Here is a 20,031-nt window from a genome sequence, read left to right on the forward strand (position 1 = left end):
GGGCATTAAACTATATTCAAAATATGATGCTATCTACATTTTCTGGGAATGGTTTAATAAAGATATATCATTTCTATAAAAAATTTAATAGTAGGCATTAAAGTATCAATGCTATTGCTAAGTTAGCATTTAAGTAGAATAGTACTACAATCAGGCTTAATAGAACAGTGTAAAAAATATAAACGATACAGCAAAGTATTTTCTTGCATTGTCTGTGTGTAAGCAGGCAAAAGAGAGTAAACACATAGACACGATCCTTCCACTTCCTGCCCATGAGATCTCTGAGCAGCACTGAACAACAGAAGCACCAGGGAGGACACAGGTTTCCATTGACCACTCAGAAAGCAGAATAGCAAGTGGGACTCAGGACACAATTTAATAAAGGATTAGAATACCCTAGTCGTAGGACTGATTCTTCAAGCAGAGGTTAATGCTAAAATCAAGACATGATTTATTTGAGAGTCCTACTCTGCAAAGCAACATGTTTCTTCAGCTGAACCAGGGTGTCTTTAACAGATGCTAAGTAGAGTAACCTTCCACACATTTTTCTTCTGTTGTTTCTAATTAAGATATAGTTCCTATTATAAAGAATATACATAAGATACTTACAGGAAAAGTAACATTCAATATCTTTGAGTGATTAACATCTGGACAACTTTTATTTCTTTGTATATTTGTCTAATTATCTGAATTTTTTACACAGAGTATTAATTTTGTCCTGGCCGAGTGGCTCAGTTGGTTGGAGCATTGTCCTGTGCAGGTTTGATTCCCAGTCAGGGCACATACCTAGGTTGTGGGTTCAATCCCCAGTTGGGGCGTGTTCAGGAGGTAACTGATTGATGTTTCTCTCTCACATCAATGTTTCTTTCTCTCTCTTTCTCCCCCATCCTCTCTCTCTAAAATCAATCAAAACATCCTTGGGTGAGGATTTTAAAAAAGAGAATACTAATTTTATAACTTAAAAAATATATTTTCATTTGGGACAAATGTTATTTCTAACTTTCTATTATTTCTAATTTAGTTGGAAGTGAAAATGAAGTAAAGTGACATATTTGTTGATATCTGAGACTCTCACCATACTGCTCTTAAATGCAAAAGGACCAAACTTCTACACTGTATTCCATAACCTGAAAACATCTACACTAAACATCAATGAATGTATGATCAATCTTAAAACATTAAATTATTCCTCTGCATTCCATTCCCTTTCCTTAGAGAAAATATGACTTCCTTTAGGGACAAAACTAGAAGAAAAAACCAGCGAGTTAACTATTCCAAGAGCAGGTACACAAGACATTGTTAAGGAGCCTATAGGAAACACTCAGGTAAGACTCGTAGTTCTGAGAACAAGCTGTCTAAGTCAGACCTTTGTAAGAGGGTGAAGAAACCATGAGAAATCCCCTGTTCTGTTACCTCCCCCAAATTGAGTGATTTGGTCTCCTCAGTGAAAACATACAAACAAAGCAGTATCCCAAATCACCTCCCTTGTATCAGTAGGAAGTTCCTCATGGTCTCCAGAAGAATCAGTTTTGCAAGAAACCCACAACACAAAATCAGACTGAGATAGATGCCTGAAACAAGTTGATAACTTGGTGGGCTTTCACATAAATATGGTCTGTTTCAATGTTTTCCCAACATTTATTCACAGGAGATGCTGGGACCTCCACAGGAGAAGGTAGAGAAAGTCCACTGCTGGCCACACATAGATTTGCCTTCAATTATCATATCTTATAGTTACTAATACTTAATGTGTGCCAGGGACTGTTCAAAGCACTTTCACATAAATTAATTGATTCAATCCTTATAAATAATAGCTGTATAAGATATTACTGTCCTCATCTTCTAGGAGTTGAGAAAACAAAGAAAGTTTAAATAATTAAATTAACTTAGGTCATACAGCAGATGGCAGAGGTAGGATTCAAAGCCAATGCTCTGCTCTAAACCAAGACAATCAGCTTTGGTCCCACACTGGCATCCGCAATCGGAACAAAAGTTCTACAGTAGGCCCAATGTTAGCATTCAGAATGTGGTCTCTAAATACCATTCTTCACTAACAACTGTAGCTCATTAGGAAAATGACTGATACTAAGTCTAGGACAGAAAGTATACAAAATGCACCTGGGACGTGTTCTTGTACCAGAAAGAAAGGAAGCCATCAGAAATTATTGATCATTTCAAAAGGATAAAGGAGCCAATCTGAAGGACTCAGAAGGGACAAACTGAGTATTAAAAAAAATGACTCCAATTGATAGAAACTCATGGCAAAAATCAATGGGCTTACGATGATACTCAAAAAAACAAAGGAAGAAACTACCTAACTATGAAAACCAGTGACTAACGGGATGTGCCTGTTTTCAGTAGTTAGCTTAAGAAGCATGTCCTAATCATGCTGCTCAGGGTTCTCATCCCCCTTCAAAATAGACTACCACATACACCATCTACTCTGGGAAAAATTCTGCTAACTATGACTTTCTCCACCTTATTATATTTTCAGGGATGTCCTCCCCTATAAACTGATGCTCTGTCTGATAGCTCTGCACCATATCCAGCTCTGAACAGAACCACACGTGTATGTAACCTCTGCTGCTTACAGACCTAAAAATCTTCTCTGAAAATAAAGGAGCAGGCGGACATGTTAAGTTTTTAACATTTTGTATACTGTATTTTTATTTGACCTTATGTTATGATTAACACATAGCAGCATCAAATATGTTTTAAAAGGGGTATCACATACTAACCACTTTTGGTAGATTTCCATCAATTGACTCTGTTTCTGAAACCCGACTAATTGATTCATGGGTAAAACTGATTGACTTGGATACTTTTTCCTCTCTTTCCCCACAGTCATCCAAGCTGCTTCTTTCTGGACTTCTGTAAGAAATACATCATTATGAAAATATAAACAAGGTTGCTGCCATACAAATATGTGATTTAGTCTCCTCACTGAGGGCCTTTTCTATTATAAAGCATTATGACAACAAATGGTTTTTTCTAATATAACAAATAAGCCTCTGCTTATAACACAGCTATCTTCTTAAATCACATGCATATTGGCTTTATTTCTGAAGATAAGATAATGCTCATATGCGATTTTATACATTTCAGAAACCATTAAAATAATTAACCAAGTACAAGTGGCCATAACAGCAACTAATAAAATGAATAAATATTGCTTGTCTGAATTTCATTGTGGACAACCACAAAGCTTCGAAAGGTACAGGGTGGATGTTGGAGTTGGACGCCAGCCAGCGCCTGAACGCAGGTGAAGATGTTCCTTCCCATCCCATCCCAGCTGAGACAGCATCCTCCCTGGAGGTGGAAACTCCTGGTGTCTGAGCACAGAGCCATCAGTAAGTCCATGCCCACTTCTTGCTCTTCTTATTCCTGAGAAGCAGGTTTAAGGAACAGCTTTCAAATGGTCATTGGGACAAGACTACAATAAATGTCCTGGGACCTGCTTTTCATCTCTTAGGGAGCAAAGAGAAAGGAAATCTATTAAATATAAACAGAACACAACTGATCTAATTTCCAGTGCTCGATCTTACTGAGAAATTATCACTCCTGTGTAATCACTGCAACACATAGATTTAGAGCTCTTCTAAAATAAAGTAGCAACCTGACATCTTAAGCCATATTATCCAGAGGAAGGAACAGAAACGTCAAAGGGTCTTTCAACTCTATTCTCCTCCATCCAAATAACGCTTCGGTCTGCTACCAAGTCACCTTTGGCCAGAGGAACGGCAGGGCTCTGAAGGAACCAAACAAGAAAAATGGCTCCTTGAGACATACCCACCACCTGAATGTCTGAACTTAAGGATTTTTTTTTTTAATATTCTCACCCAAGGATATTTTTCCATTTATCTTTGGATAGAGTGGGAGGATGGGAGGAAGAGAGAGAGAGAGAGAGAGAGAGAGATCGATTTGAGAGAAACACATCGATTGGTTGCCTCCCACACGACCCTGACCAGGGCTAGGGACGAAACTGCAACGGAGGTACATGCCCTTGACCAGAATCAAACCCGAGACTCTTTGGTCCATGGGCTGATGCTCTAACCGCTAAGCCAAATTGGCCATGGCTGAACTTAAGGATTTTAAGGATGGAGTTGAGTTGTGGAAACAGAAAGAAAAAAAGGAGGAAGTTCCTCTTAAAGGGGCTGTACAAACTAACTAGGACTTGCTCCCTCCAGGCTCCAGAATGGGGGAGGCAGCTTGAAGGGTGACAGAGACAGCCAGAGCTGTTTGGCATCGGGGCAAGAGCTGGAGAGGCAGCTTTGTCCTGGACAGACGTGCTGGCTGAGACCTTTGTTCCTTTGGTGAGCCCTTCCCCCATAAGGCAGAGATATGGCTGCCATATCTGAGACTCCAACAACCTGGCTCACATTGTTTGCCCTGCCCTGGTGATTCCCTGGGGCCCTGCACCATCCACCTTTCAGCCCATCCAAGCTGTTTCCAGTGGCTTAACCATAGGATTGGCCTGTCTTGGATCCTGCTTCAGAGTTACCTAAATTCTCTCAAACAAACAGCATCTGGCCTCAGAGAGCCTGATACCTCTCGTTAAGTGGCCCCAGGCCCGGCACTGGAAGCAGCCAGCTTTGGTTCACAACTTGGCTTTTCCTGGACACTTCCAAGCCCAGCACAAGCAGCAGCCATCGGCAGATCGCTTTGTAGCTTATGCCTGGTGGTCCCAGTTAGAACACAGGCAGTGGCTGACCTTGCCCCAGACCAGCACACCCAGAGGACAGCTTCAGACCACATCAAAGCACCATCACCCAACCACCTCCACAAGTGAGACACTCAAGGAGTGGACTCAGTGGGTACCAGAGCCCTGATGAAGTAAGCTTTGCTCTGTGTGATGGGCCCTGCACAGCTGATCCTCAAAGGGAATCAGTGGTCAGTGCACACAGCCAGTCCTTGCAGCTAATTAACCTGAGTAAATACCTCCCACTGATGTGCCAACAGCAATCAAGACTGAGTTACAATAGATGGGTGTATAGTCCATATGAGGGGTGCACCTCAAGGGCCCAGTTCAGGTGATCAGGGAGGCTATGCCACTGGACCCTATAGGATACCTACTATAATAGGCCATCCTACGAAGCCTAGAAGACATAGCAACTCTACCTAATACATAGAAACAAGCACAGGGAAGCAGCCAAAATAGGAGACAAAGAAACATGTCCCAAATGAAAGAAAAGAACAAAACTCCAGGAAAAGAACTAACAGAATGGAGATAAGCTATCTAACAGATGCAGAATTCAAAACACTAGTTATAAGGATGCTCAAGGAACTTAGTGAGAACTTCAAGAAACTTAAGGAGGACTTCAAGGAACTTAGTGAGGTCCTCAAGAGCATAATAACGGACCAGTCAGAAATGAAGGATGCATTAAATGAAATAAAGAATAATTTACAGAGATTTAATAGTGGAGTAGGTGAAGCTGAGAAGCAAACCATGGATTTGGAATATAAGGAAACAAAAAACACCCAATCAGAACAGCAAAAACAAAAAAGAACCCAAAAAAATGAGGAGAGTGTAAGGAGCCTCTGGGACAACTTCAAGCGTGCCAACATTCGCATCATGGGGATGCCAGAAGCAGAAGAGAGAGAACAAGAAATCAAAAACCTATTTGAAACAATAATGACAGAAAAATTCCCTAACTTGGTGAAGGAAACACAGAGAGTCCCAAATAAGATGAACCCAAAGAGGCACACACCAAGACACATCATCATCAAAATGCAAAAGGTTGAAGAAAAGAGAGAATCTTAAAAGCAGCAAAGGAAAAGCAGTTAGTTACCAGAAGGGAGCTCCTATAAACTGTCAGCTGATTTCTTTTCTTTTTAGGACACCAAATTTTCTTTAATTATTTTTTGGGGTTAAGGGACATCACACTTCTACTCAATTAAGAGAAACATTTTTGATCAGTACAGCGGTCTTCTTTTTACACTTATCATGCCATGAATTCATAGGGAATGGGTTCTAGCAGCTCAGGCTCCTTTCCATTGGTTCTCACAAAATGTGCTTCTGTGGGTGGAGCAGGCTCATGCTTCAGTTGAACCCAGGTACCTTTCTCTTTGGCTTCCTTCTTTTTCTGATCATTTTCCTTCACACGTTTCAGGAAGCTATCTTGGCTCTTAGAGTGCTTAATATGCTTGATACGTACATTAATTCTCTTGGCAAGAATCTTGCCCTTGACTTGTTTGTTCACAACAATGCCCACAGCATGCTGGGTGACACTGTAGACTCTTCCAGTTTTGCGATAGTAACAATTGTGGGGCATTCCTTTTTGAACAGTGCCCATTCCCTTTATGTCCACAATATCACCTTTCTTGTAGATTCACATGTGTGTAGCCAAAGGAACAACTCCATGTTTTCTAAAAGGCCTAGAGAACATACAGCGGGTATGTCTCCTCTTTCCCTTTGTGTTCGTCATTTTGGCGAATTACTGGAAGATGGAGGTTCCGGCCAAAAAAAAAAGCATCAGCTGATTTCTGAAAAGAAACTTTGCAGGCCAGAAATATTCAAAGTGATGAAAAGCAAGGCCCTATAACCAAGATTACTCTATCTGCAAAGCTATCATTTAGAATCCATGGACATATCAAGAGTTTCCCAGACAAGAAAAAGCTAAAGGAGTTCATCACCACCAAACCAGCATTATATGAAATGTCGAAGGGTCTTCTTGAAGGAAAAGAAGATAAAAAATATAAACAATAGCCCTGGCTGGTTTGGTTCAGCGGTTAGAGTGTCGGCCTGTGGTCCAGAGAGACTCGGGTTTGGTTCCTGCTAAGGGCATGTACCTCGGTTGCAGTTTGTCCCCTGCCCTGGTTGGGTTGTGTGGGTGGCAATCACTCAATGTGTCCCTTTAATGTCGATGTTTCTCTCTCTCTCTCTCACCCTCCCACTCTATCTGAACAAAAAATGGAAAAATGTCCTTGGGTGAGGATTAAAAAAAATATATGGACAATAAAATGGCAATAAATACACGTCTATCAACAATTGAATGTACAAAGTAAATAAACAAGCAGAACATAAAAAGACTCATAGATATAAAAAACTTTTTGTTGGTTGCCAGATGGGAGGGAGTTTGTGGGGGATGGGTGGAAAAGGTAAAGGGATTAAGAAGCACAAATTGATTATTCACAGATGACATGATATTATACATAGAAAACCCTAAAGACTCCATAAAAAATCTTCTAGACTTGATAAATGAATGTGGCAAAGTAACACGATACAAAATTAACATAAAAAAATCAACAGCAGTCTTATACACCAATGATGAACTCACAGAAAGAGAAACTAAAAAAACAATCCCATTTACCATTATGACAAAAAAATTAAGATACCTAGGAATAAACTTAACCAAAGAAGTAAAGGACCTATTTGCAGAAAACTACAGGACATTGAAAAAAGAAATAGAGGAAGATATAAAAAAGTGGAAGCACATGCCTTGTTCATGGACTGGAAGAATTAACATCACTAAAATGTCCATACTGCTCAAAGCAATCTATAGATTCAAAGCAATCCCCATCAAAATACCAATGACATATTTCACAGAACTAAAACAAATACTTCAAAAGTTCATATGGAACAAAAAAAGACCTCAAATAGCCACAACAATCTTGAAAAAAGGGACAAAGTAAGTGGAATCACAATACCAGATATCAGGTTATACTATAAAGCTACTGTAATCAAAACAACCTGGTACTGGCACAAGAACAGGCATAGAGATCAATGGAATAGAACAGAGAACCCAGAAACTGACCCATAACATTATGCTCAATTAATATTTGACAAAGGTGGCAAGAGCATACAATGGAGTAAAGACAGCCTCTTTAATAAATGGTGTTGGGAAAACTGAACAGCTACATGCAAAAAAATGAAACTAGACCATCAACTTACTCCATACACAAGGATAAACTCAAAATGGGTAAAAGACTTAAATGTGACTCATGAATCCATAAAAATCCTAGAAGAAACTGTAGGCAACAAAATCTCAGACATCATGTGCAGCAGAATTTTCACTGATACATCACCTAAGGCAACAGAAACAAAGGAAAAAATGAACACATGGGACTACATCAAACTCAAAAGCTTCTGCATAGCAAAAAACAACCATCAAAATGGAAAGGCAACCCACTGTATGGGACAGCATAATTGCCAATGATACATCAGATAAGGGATTAATTTCCAAAATATATAGAGTGCTCATACTCAACAAAAGGAAGACAAAGAACCCAATCAAAAAATGGACAGAGGAGCTAAATAGACACCTCTCCAAATAGGACATACAAATGGCCAAGAGACATATAAAGAAATGCTCAACATCACTAATCATCAGAGAGATACAAATTAAAACAACAATGAGGTATTACCTCACACCTGTCAGAATGGCCGCCATCAATAAATCATCAAACAACAAGTGTTGGCGAGGGTGTGGAGAAAAGGGGACTCTAGTACACTGCTGGTGGGAATGCAGACTGGTGCAGTTACTATGGAAAACACTATGGTGTTATCTCAAAAAATTAAAAATTGAACTACCATTTGACCCAGTGATGCCACTTCTAGAATATACCCTAAGAAGCCTGAAACACCAATCAGAAATAATATATGTACCCCTATGTTCATAGCAGCACTATTTACAATAGCTAAGATCTGGAAACAGCCCAACTGCCCATCAGTAGACAAATTGATAAAAAAGCTGTACATATACACAATGGAGTACTATGCAGCTGTAAGAAAGAAAGATCTCTTATCCTTTGAGATGACATGGAGGGACCTGGAAGGTATTATCCTAAGTGAAACAAGCCAAGCAAAGAAAGACAAATATCACATGATCTCACTTATTTGTGTAATATAATGAACATAACAGTCTGAGGAACAGGGTAGTCCCAGAGACATGGAAGTAGGGTACAGACTGACAACCTTCAGAAGAGGGGGTGGTGGGGGGAGGGAAGAGATAAACCACAGAACTTATATGCATGTACGCATAACCGATGAACATGGACAAGAAAGCTGGGGATGGAGTGGGGGAGATGATGAGGAGGATGTCAATGGGGAAAAAGGAGAAACATCTGTAACAAAAATAAATTAATAAAAAAAAAATTGGGAAGAAAAAAGAAGTACAAATTGGTTTTTAAACTGATGAACCTCAAAGGTAAGTGGGAAGGGGGGCTGGAAGAGATCAACCAAAGAACTTATATGCATATATGCATAACCAATGGCCACAGACAATAGTGTGGGGAAGGCAGGAGGTGGGTGGGAGTGGCGAGGAGGGGTTCAATGGAGGCAAAAATCTGTAATACATTCAACAATAAAAATAAGTTAAAAAGAAAAATCGAGGAGAGAGAATGAAGGAGACATTGAAAATGAGAGAAAGAAGATGGAAAAGCTGAGGAAGTAAAGATTTGAGACAGATACACTCCTTTCAGAGTCTGGAAGAATGGAAAAAGGAGAAGAGGGAATGAAGATGTTGCCACCTCTTTTCTTAGAAAGCACTCAATCACCAAGAAAATAGCAGCTTTTCTGCTGACTTCAAGAACTTGCACCTTACAGAATATAAAGCAGCTGGCCAAGAAATGTTCCTGCTCTAGTCGGTTTGGTTCAGCAGTTAGAGTGTCTTAACCTGAGGACCAAAGGTTCACAAGTTCAATTCCTAGTTGTAGTTTTGCAGGGAGCAACCAACCAATCGATGTGTCTCTCTCACATAGATGTTTCCCTCCCTCTCTCTCCCCTTTCCTTCCTTCTACTCTGTCTAAAAATTAATTAAAAAAATATATATTCTCGGGTGAGGATTAACAACAACAAAAATTATTATTCTTTCTTCAAAGACTAGAAACTTTTTGAGTTGGCAGCAACCTTGGAGATCATCTAGTTTAACTGCCTCATTTCCCAGAGGAGAAAATTGTGGATCAGAAATGGTTAAGTGATTTGGTTGAGTCTGCTCAGTGCCTTGGTGGCAGAGTCCAGACTAGAATCCAGATTTTCTTTACCAAGGCTCTTTGCATTGTTATCAATTGCTTTTCTACCCAACTCCAGTACCTGAAAGAAACTAACAAACTTGACAATAAAAGCACTACAATAGAAATTTTTAACTTTACAGAAAACTAATAAAATATGCATGTGTGACCATGTAAAAAAGACTGTAAAATGTTGATGCTGTTGGCGAGGGTGTGGAGAAAAGGGGACTCTAGTACACTGTTGGTGGGAATGCAGACTGGTGCAGCCACTATGGAAAACAATATGGTGTCACCTCAAAAAATTAAAAATTGATCTCCCATTTGACCCAGTGATCCCACTTCTAGGAATATACCCTACGAAGCATAAAACACCAATCAGAAAGAATATATGTACCCCCATCTTTGTAGCAGCACTATTTACAATCGCTAAGATCTGGAAACAGCCCAAGTGCCCATCAGTAGACGAATGGATTAAAAAGCTGTGGTACATATACACAATGGAGTACTACGCAGCGGTAAGAAAGAAAGATCTCTTATCCTTTGAGACTACATGGAGGGACTTGGAAAGTATCATCCTAAGTGAAACAAGCCAAACAGAGAAAGACAAGTATCATATGATCTCACTGATTTCTGGAATATAATGAACATAACAGTTTGAGGACAATCCCCTAAGGAGTGGGGAGGTGAGAGAGGGATGAACAACAGAATTTATATGCATGTATGCATGAACAGTGGACATGGACAACAATCGGGGGAAGGGGGAGGGGGGAATCAGTGGGGGAAAAAAGGAGCATCATTTGTAACAAAAATTAATCAATAAAAAAAAAAACCACTTAAAAAAAAAAGAAACACTATAAATAGGATCAGCATAACTAGAACACTAGACAGAGTAAAAATCAAGACTTTTAAAAGATTTCTATTTTAAGATTTATTTGGTATAGAATTTTTAACAACAGTTTTATTGTTATAATCCACAAACCATGAAACTCACCCCATTGAAAGTACACAATATAGTGGTTTACAGAGTTGTGCAACCATCACCACCATCCATTTTCAGAACATCCTCATCACCCCAAGAAGAAACCCTGTACCCATTCGCAGTCACTTCCATTCTCCCTTCCTCCCTGCCCCTGGCAACTACTAGTCTACTTTCTGTCTCTGTGTGGATTTAATGATTCTAGACTCCACTTCATATAAATGGAATCACACAATATGTGGTCATTTGTGACTGGTTTCTTTCACTTAGCATAATGTTTGCTTTAGAATTTTAATGTATTATCCTCAGTTGTTTTCATTCCTATGACCTCAATTACCATTATACAAAAATGCACTTTTACTTGTACAGGTTAATAAAAATGTCCACTCTTACAAATGAATTCCCATTAGTCAAAAATAATTTCTCTCTACGCTGAGTTTCTTCATCATATTATCTATTGTTCCTTTTGGCCCTTATCATTTTCAACCTTGTATTATAATTATTTGCATTCCCCATAGTACTATAATCTCCTTTCATTAACACATTCTATATTTGTTGAGTGCCAACTACATCCCAAGCACCATGCTAGGGCATCCTTAAGGAAAAGTTGCAGTATCTTTATATGCTTCAAAATACCTACCAGCTAATTTACTTTCCTGTTCCCTATAACCACAGAAATTTCACTAAGTACTTCTCCAGATCCTTAATAAAAATGTTTACTAAAACCACACTTCAAGTAAATCCTAGGTGACACAGTTACAAAGATCTATTTCCTTATATGTCTCGTATTTGCTTACCAATTTAGTGAAATCTTCACTGCCCTCGCCACTCACACCGTTCCACTACAGAGAATGGAGGCAAATTTCACCCAGAAATTCTGAATTAGTAAAGTTTAAAATAAGTCTGCTTTGATTAATGATTCACAAATCTTGACATTTCAAAACATCGTTGTACCTTGGTTGCACGTTATCCTCGACCGATACGGCCAGATTTTCCATCTCTTCAGCATTTAAGCCCAGTTCAGTGCCATAGTTCTGCTGGAGCAGCTGCCAGAACTCCTGTCTGGTCAAGTTCTGAAATGACAGAAAAATTACAGTGAGTACTGGAAAATGTAAGAAGTGTAACATAGTGATTCAAACATGAATTCTGAAGTCAGGATGACCTACTGTGCAGCTATCAGATGTATGACTTTGGTAGTTATTTGACCTTCACAGATGTCAAGTTTCTGTATCTATAAAAATATGGGTTAACAGAACTTATCTGGCAGAGTTGATACTGGGAATAAATAAAATAATGATGTTAAAGTATGTAATATAATAACTAATTAAAATGGAAGGAAAGATGTTTAACATTTTCTTTCTATAAAATAATGTGTTCACGGTTTCTGGCAATTACTAATCTGCAATTTAAATTCTGCAATCCAACCAGTCTACCATAACCACTGGATCACCATTCAGAGTTCTAATCATCAAACAGAACACATATTCTTAATCTATAATATATCTGAATATTTTAACTACTTTACTTTATTTTTCATATGTTTTTTGACAGAGAGGAAAGGAGAGAGACATAGAAACATCAATGTGAGAGAGAAACATCAATCAACTGCCTCCTGCATGCCCCACACAGGGGATCGAGCCCACAACCCGGGCATAACCCCAACTGGGAATCAAACCAGGACCTCTCAGTCCACGGGATGACGCTCAGTCCATTGAGCCACACCAGCCAGGCTATTTTAATTATTTTTAAAACCTTACATAGCAGTAAACTTTAATCTAAAATATAAAATGCAAGAGGCTGGAATCCAGGATATTTTCTTTGATATATTTTTAATAAAGCCCAGCTCATTCTTTCTTTGTAGGTATCATATCAGTGTTAAAGTTATTTTATACAAAATAATCATATTACGTAGCAAAATAAAAACAATACTAGTGTGATGACCAATAGTTTTGTGTCTAGAAACATTACTGATGGTTAATCCCATGATTAAGCAAGGTAGGAGGAGGCAGCATAACACTAGAAGCAACTGATGGCAAGATTCTTTCTCTCTCATTCACTCAACAAATATTTACTTAGAACCTATCAAATGTGTAACACTGCACTAGATGCTAAGGAGGATAAAATGCTCCCAAACAAGTTACAGCATAGTTGAAGAAACACAGGAGACTTTTAACTAAATTAAATATGACAAGCTATAATATTATTTGGTACTCAAGTACCGGTGGAATCAACACTGTAGTAAGAAATACTGTTGTGGGTCAGGGTGATCAGATAAGGCTACATGTTGGAGAAGCATCTTCAACTGAGCTGAGAGAAGGACATGAATGGGGAAAATGGAGAAATGAGAAAATCTGGGGAAAGGAAAACCAACATACAAATATAGAATTAATATATGAAAAACCTAAGTAACTTTGTTTTGAAGTCTAAAAATTTTAAGTGGGGAAATAATAGGAATAAATATATAGAGATTCAATGGGCCCAAAACATACATGTGCCTTGAATTCCTCCCTGACATTCCCTATGACAAATACCACTTCTTTTTTTCACTCTCCTTGTTTCTTCTCTCTGTCTAGTAGCTATGGCATCTTTGTTTGTTACATTACACTTGATGGCCTTCATTACATTTCATGGAACCTCAAAAAGATTAAGAACAAAATTTCTGTGCTTTAGACCACTAGTTCCCAATTTGCCATGCCCAGACTACTAGGATTCCATAAGAGTAGTGGATGAAAATTCAGATTATATTATGAGTATTTCAAAAGTCAAAAACATCTAAACAGTTACCTACAATACAGTTACTCAAGCTAAGTAAAATGTCAGGCCTCTCTCTTTGTTAGGGGCTGAATTATATTAACCTAGAGTGGTTATGCCAGACTGTAAACTCTCATTGGAAATAATGTACGACTAATAAACAATAATGTTCCAACATTTTATTACTTAATATACACCACTTATTTGGTGGACAATAAGTCTTTTGAAGCATACTGTCCATAGGGAAAAAAAATGAAAAGGATCACTGATGGTAGAAAAAGTTAAGGAACTATTGTTTTTGATCCTAAAAGCATCCCACACATTTTTTTTTTTTTTTTTACTTCCACTCCAGAAGAGCCATTTTGAACTATTTTTTCACAATAGCAGGTGGCGTTTACAAATAATTAACTCACTCTTCTAAAGACATTATCTTTGAAATATTTTTAGTGTCATAAATGGATGGTTAACATAATAAAGAAAAACAAGCAATATTTCAATATATGTGTGGAATATTAACCTCTTTTAAAAACTCCTCTGAAATAATAGATATTAAACTACATCAAGACAGACTGAAGCAAGTAGTTAACAAATAATAAATATTCAGACAACTTCCTAAGAGTGAAAAAAATGAAACTTATAAGTAAAAAAGTAACAACAAAAATTCAATTTTATATGACTACACAAATAGGTGATTTAAATATATTATTAAATACTATCAGGAAGTTAATAGCAGGGTAATTTCAATATATTTTTTAATCTATTAGTTTTAAAAAATACGTGTACATATAAAAGGTTAATGGAAAACAAAACAGAACTTACAACTCACCAGATTATAGATTTGCTAATTTGTTAAAAATGACTTTTTCTTCAAAGTCACAAAAATGTGGTTACTGACAGCCATGCTGAATATTCAAACGTTGAAACATATACCCAGGCTGACATTCATTGTTCTTTCAGTAATCAGCAGCAGAATCAGAGTTAAGTAACCTTAAAAAACAACCTAGATTTTTAAACAAAGGCTGACCACCTACCTGCAAACAGTGGAGAGTCTCCCCGGTTCAGCCTGCAGAGTACTTTAACAAAATAAAGATGAACCAAGCAGTAATCAGATAAGGCTCAAAAGTCAGAAGATCAATTTCTGGCCCAGAAAGCTTTATATTCTAAGTATGCTGCAAAGTCTTTATACCACAGCCGGGTTCCAAATACTCAGTGACAACTATGTAAAATCACTGCCTCAATCTCCTAGTTTTGTTATGAGCATCTTTTCCTTATGAAAGACAAGTTGTATTGTAGTTTAAAGCACATTATTTGTCACTTCCTGGTTTGTAGTATCAGCATTCTTTCCAAGGTGGCAGGTCAGAATGCAGAATTGGAAGTTATACCTCACTCTACAGGTTCCTAAGCCACGCCTACTAGAAGAGATAGGTAAACAGGGTTTCATTAAAGGGACAGTCCCCAATTTCTTCTGATTAGAAACACTAAAACGCAAATGCAACTATCTTGCTTATGCTCAGTTGTGTAGAATGCCTGTTGCAATATTATTTTAAACTCATTTAAAAATTAAATATATTAAGGGTTAAATTTTCTTCTCCATGCTAATACTTTCTATTTAATTCTGGTAATGCCATTATTACTTCCTCTTATCCCATTTCTTCAGTACTGATAGAGCAGCCCCACCAGACTCCTTCACCATTATCAAAGATTAACCTCTTGAGTATCATGTATGAAATGTCAGAAAATAGCAAGAAGACGGGGCAATTCCAATAAGCACACAGCACATCTTTCATCACTGAAAAGTTTACATCTTGATTACTCAACAATTCTTTCCTTTAAAAATATTTTTTACTTTATTCAGAATAATTTTTATCAGGAACCTGGGCTATAAAAAACACTACAGAGAGTCTCATCTAATAATTCCAATTTAATTCCCAGAAGAAAAATTTTCTTCTAAATGAAAAATCAAAGCTTGCCCTAATTTCTACGTAGTTGCTCCATTTAATTTAGTAAAGTGTGTAGACACGACAAATGCTACTTGATGAACTGAAAAGATCTATTTTTTTGAGGGGGATTTTGAGGAGGGGTGCTAAAATCTAATCATCTTATTCAACAGGATGAGGAACTAAGGAGACAGTGGAGAATAGCACTCATTCAAACTGAAGAAAGCACACTGGGGGAAGGGTCAAGGGGGGGCTAGCTTCCACTGTCTAAAAATTCATGCTTTTGACATATTATGGTAGTCATCATTGACTAAAACTATAGATAGATAACCTTATCCAACTATGGTAACCAAACAGCTATGAGAAAATGTACATTAACTGTACTGTAAATAATCTGTATACACTTTTGCTAAATATAAAAATTCTTACAGTAAACCACTGGTGTATAGAGCAGAGCTAAATACAGAGTAGCTTTAAGAGGAGAAATAGAACCCAAGCCTGAGCTTCAAGAAAGCCTGGCATGCAAAGGCTGAGTAGAAGAGGAGTGGCCAGCAAAAGAATGAAGGAAATACCAGAAGGTAAGAGGAAATTCCAGAAGGAATGTCATGGGAATCAAGGAGAGAAGGTGTTGCAAAATAGAGGGACTGAGCAATGGTGTGAAATGCTGCTGAAAGATGAAGTAAGATAAGCACAGTATACAGAGGAGTGGAGCAGCCTGGCAAACCAGTTCACCATGACTAATACTAGTGATGGGGCAGGAGGGGAAAGGAGAAGAGAGGAGTGAGTAGGGAAGAGAGAAGCAGCCACATCACAAAGAGCCGCATATGCCATGCAAAAGAATACGGGGTTTACATCGTCAAAATATAAAAAGCCACTTACTAGTTTCGCATAGATGCATAACAAATTCAGAATTGGGTTGTTCTTTTTTTATTAATTTTTTTTTAGAGAGAGAGAAAGGGAGAGTGAGAAACATCAATGTGAGAGAGAAACATTAATAGGCTGACTCCTGCACACTCCCCTACTGGGGATCAAGCCCACAACCTGGGCATGTGCCCTAACCAAGAATCAAATTGGGACCTCTCAGTCCATGGGATGACACTCAATCCACTGAGCCACACCAGCTGGACCAGAATTGTGTTTTTAAAAGATACACTTTTAATGGGTATTTATCCAAAGAATATAAAAACACTAATTCAAAAATATTCATTGTGGTATTATGAGCAATAGCCAGGAGATGGAAATAACCTAAATGTCCACTGACAAATGAACAGATAAAGACATGATATATTACTCAGCCATAAAAAGATAAAATAGATGTCAAAGTCAGGGAGTGTGATACTGTTGACTTTGTTCTTTTTTTTTCTCAGAATTTCTTTGACTATTCAGGGTCTTTTGTGGTTCCATACCAATCTGATGATTTTTTGTTCTATTTATTTAAAAAAATGCCACTGGCCCTGGCCGGTTTGGCTCAGCGGTTAGAGCGTCGGCCTGCGGTCCTGAGAGACCTGGGTTCGGTTTCCGCTAAGGGCATGTACCTCGGTTGCGGTTTGTCCCCGGCCCGGTCGGTTGTGCGGGTGGCAACCACTCGATGTGTCCCTTCACATCGATGTTTCTCTCTCTCTCTCTGTTCCTCTCTCTCCCTCCCACTCTACCTGAACAAAAAATGGAAAAATGTCCTCGGGTGAGGATAAAAAAAAAAAAAAAAAAAAATGCCACTGGGATTTTGATGGGGATTGCATTAAATCTCTGTATTGCTTTGGGTAATATGGCCATTTTAACCATGTTGCAATTACAGAGTTGTTTATTCATTTCTTTTTCTGAAATTTCATTGTTAGTATATAGGAACACAGTGAATTTTTATACATTAATTTTGTATCCTGCGACTTTACAGTATGTATTTATTGTTTCTAATAGTTTTTTTAGTATTTCGGTGGAGTTGTTAGGGTTTTCTACATAAATAATCAATTGTAACAACATGGATGGATCTTGAGGGTATCATACTAAGTGAAATAAGTCAGATAGAAAAGGACAAAAACTATATCATTTCACCCATATGTGGAATATAAAACAAAAAAGTAACAAACTAACAAGACAGAACAAACTCATAGATACAGACAACAGAATGGTGGTTATCAGAGGGAAAGTGGGGTGGGAAGAGGGCAAAATTGGTAAAGGGGGTCAAAAAACAGTAACAGAAGGAAATAAGACTTTTGGAAGTGAACACACAATAGAGTATACAGATATAAAATTATAATGTTTTACACCTGAAATTTTTTTTTCTCACCCGAGGATATGTTTCTATTTATCATCAGACAGTGTGGGAGAGAGGGAGAGGAAGAGGAAGAGAGAGAAACATCGATGTGAGAGAGACCCATCAATTGGTTGCCTCCTATAGGACCTGACAAGGGCCGGGGCCGAACCGCAACAGAGGTTTGTGCCCTTGACTGGAATCAAACTCGAGACTCATTGGTCCAAGGACTGACGCTCTAACCACTAAGCCAAACTGGCCAGGGCCACCTGAAATTTATATAATGTTACTGACCAATGTTACCTGAATAAATTAATTAATGAAATATACACTTTTAAAACTGCTAGCACTTTGATAACAACTTAAAAAACCAGATTAGAATGCTAAAAAGAGGCAGGGAACTATTGTAATGGTACAAGCTGAAAACGATGAGGGCTTTGGTGACCAACATGATTTGCTTGGCAAAGAAGAGGTGAGAAACAAGAATGCATCCAGGTTTCCAGCTTGGGTGACGAGGTGACGAGGTAGGAAGCATACTTCACTGACAAAGAAAAAATAGGTGGAGTACTGCAAACCAAAAAAAAAAAAAAAAACCAACAAAACAGGAAACAATATAAGAATACAAATATTTCTACATTGCCAGGTTATTATATAGAAAATGTAACTGGAATAGCAATTTAACATTTATTTTTCCCAAGTAGGTTTGAATGCTGCCCTTACTAGATTTATACTACTGGAAAACTTCTAGATTTCCAAGTAACTCCCAAAGAAGTGATCACTGGAGAGGGGCATAAGGAAGAAGAAAGGAATTAGATAAAGCTGAGAAGTCTGCAGGAGAAGACGGAATGACACTCTTCCGAAATGTCTGCAAAGGTGATAACTTTGTAAACTGACCACTATTTGGAGAATGGCCTCAGCACTGTCAGTGTCCTAGAACTGCACTCAGAGCAGCTGACTTATGCAACACTCAGAAACGGCATAAACTCACTCCGTGGTAAATACACTAACACACAGTAGAGGAACGGTCCTCTCTAGTTGTGAAAAATCTTTCACTTCTCATCTTTTGTCCAGAGTGCCTGGATATCTTGGAAGTCAGAGATTAGTAATCAGAACTTTGCATGATAAGCATGGAAGCAGAGTAAAGGTAGACAGTTTTAAGGGATAATTACTTTGATGTTGGTGGGGCCCGATGATTCATCTCTGTACATGTCTCCAGTGATCAAAGTCTGGTCTGCCTCTGTGACTCTATTTTTCTGTCCTAAATCCTAAATTCTTGGCCTAAGTCTAGCCAAGCCCCCTCAGACATATTCTTTATTTATACTAATAAAATCAATCAACATTTTAAATTCTTTTTTTCTCCAAGACACCTGAGGAATGCTAGCAATTCCCAAAATAGAAGCTGGAGTGACATGTATCAGAATTTGAAGAGGGTGGGTCTATGTACACTGAAAAGTCTCCCCTCATCACCTCATCCCTAATTCTGACATGTGCCCCCTCCTCTGTCCTTAGCAAGTGAGTCTGAGAGCCATTCTGTCCCTTTACCTTAGAATTAAAAATGAGCCCTGGGTAGTTTGACTCAACAGTTAGAGCATTAGCCTGCAGACCAAAGGGTTGTGGGTTTGGTCCCCGGCCCTGGTCAGGGTTGTGCAGGAGGCAAGCAGTAGATGTGTCTCTCTCACATCAATGTTTCTCTCTCTCTCCCTCCCTCCTTTCCTCCCACTGTGTCTGAAGATAAATGGAAAAAAATATATATCCTCAGGTAAGGATAAAAAAAAAAAAATGCATATTTCTGCTCTATTAGGTCATAGATTTAAATATTCATTCTCAAAATATACTCTTTTTAAAAAATATATCTTTATTGTTGAAAGTATTACAGATGGGTTGACCTCAGAATAAACTGCGGGCAGGACTGGAGTAAGGGTGAGTGTGTGAGTGTAAGCGAGTGTAAGAGAGAGTGCAAGTGGATGTGAGTGTGGATGAACAACAGCACAGCAATATGGAAACTTAGAGCAGATGGTTCTGGTGCTGTGGATGGGGAGCAGCTGGCTACTGCTGTGTGGTTTTTTGGCAGGGCGCTTCTCCCTGCTTGGGGCTAGAAGGTCCCATCATTTTGAAAGATCTAGTGGGTTATCTCTGGGAGGAGGGTGCAGCTAGGGCCCAGTGACTCATGG

General features: G+C 38.4%; 1 protein-coding gene and 1 pseudogene across 3 annotated transcripts in view; both read right to left on the reverse strand.

Moving 5' to 3' along the window:
- GRAMD1C (GRAM domain containing 1C) overlaps positions 1-20,031 on the reverse strand; it is a 75,259-nt gene that overhangs the window by 30,823 nt on the left and 24,405 nt on the right. The window contains exons 1-4 of one of the 3 annotated variants that reach the window (XM_036243460.1): positions 16,492-16,514; positions 14,707-14,748; positions 11,879-11,997; positions 2,739-2,871 (exon numbers count right to left, since the gene is read on the reverse strand). In XM_036243460.1, coding sequence (XP_036099353.1) covers positions 2,739-2,871; positions 11,879-11,922 — 177 coding nt within the window. In that variant the 5' untranslated portion in view covers positions 11,923-11,997; positions 14,707-14,748; positions 16,492-16,514. Of the gene's footprint in view, positions 1-2,738; positions 2,872-11,878; positions 11,998-14,706; positions 14,749-16,491; positions 16,515-20,031 lie in introns of those variants that run through there. The other 2 variants (XM_036243459.1, XM_036243461.1) reach the window with 2 other exon arrangements.
- On the reverse strand, positions 5,943-6,428 carry LOC118617497 (annotated as a pseudogene).

The sequence above is a fragment of the Molossus molossus genome, unplaced genomic scaffold (assembly GCF_014108415.1).
Source record: "Molossus molossus isolate mMolMol1 unplaced genomic scaffold, mMolMol1.p scaffold_m16_p_5, whole genome shotgun sequence".
Lineage (NCBI taxonomy): Eukaryota > Metazoa > Chordata > Mammalia > Chiroptera > Molossidae > Molossus > Molossus molossus.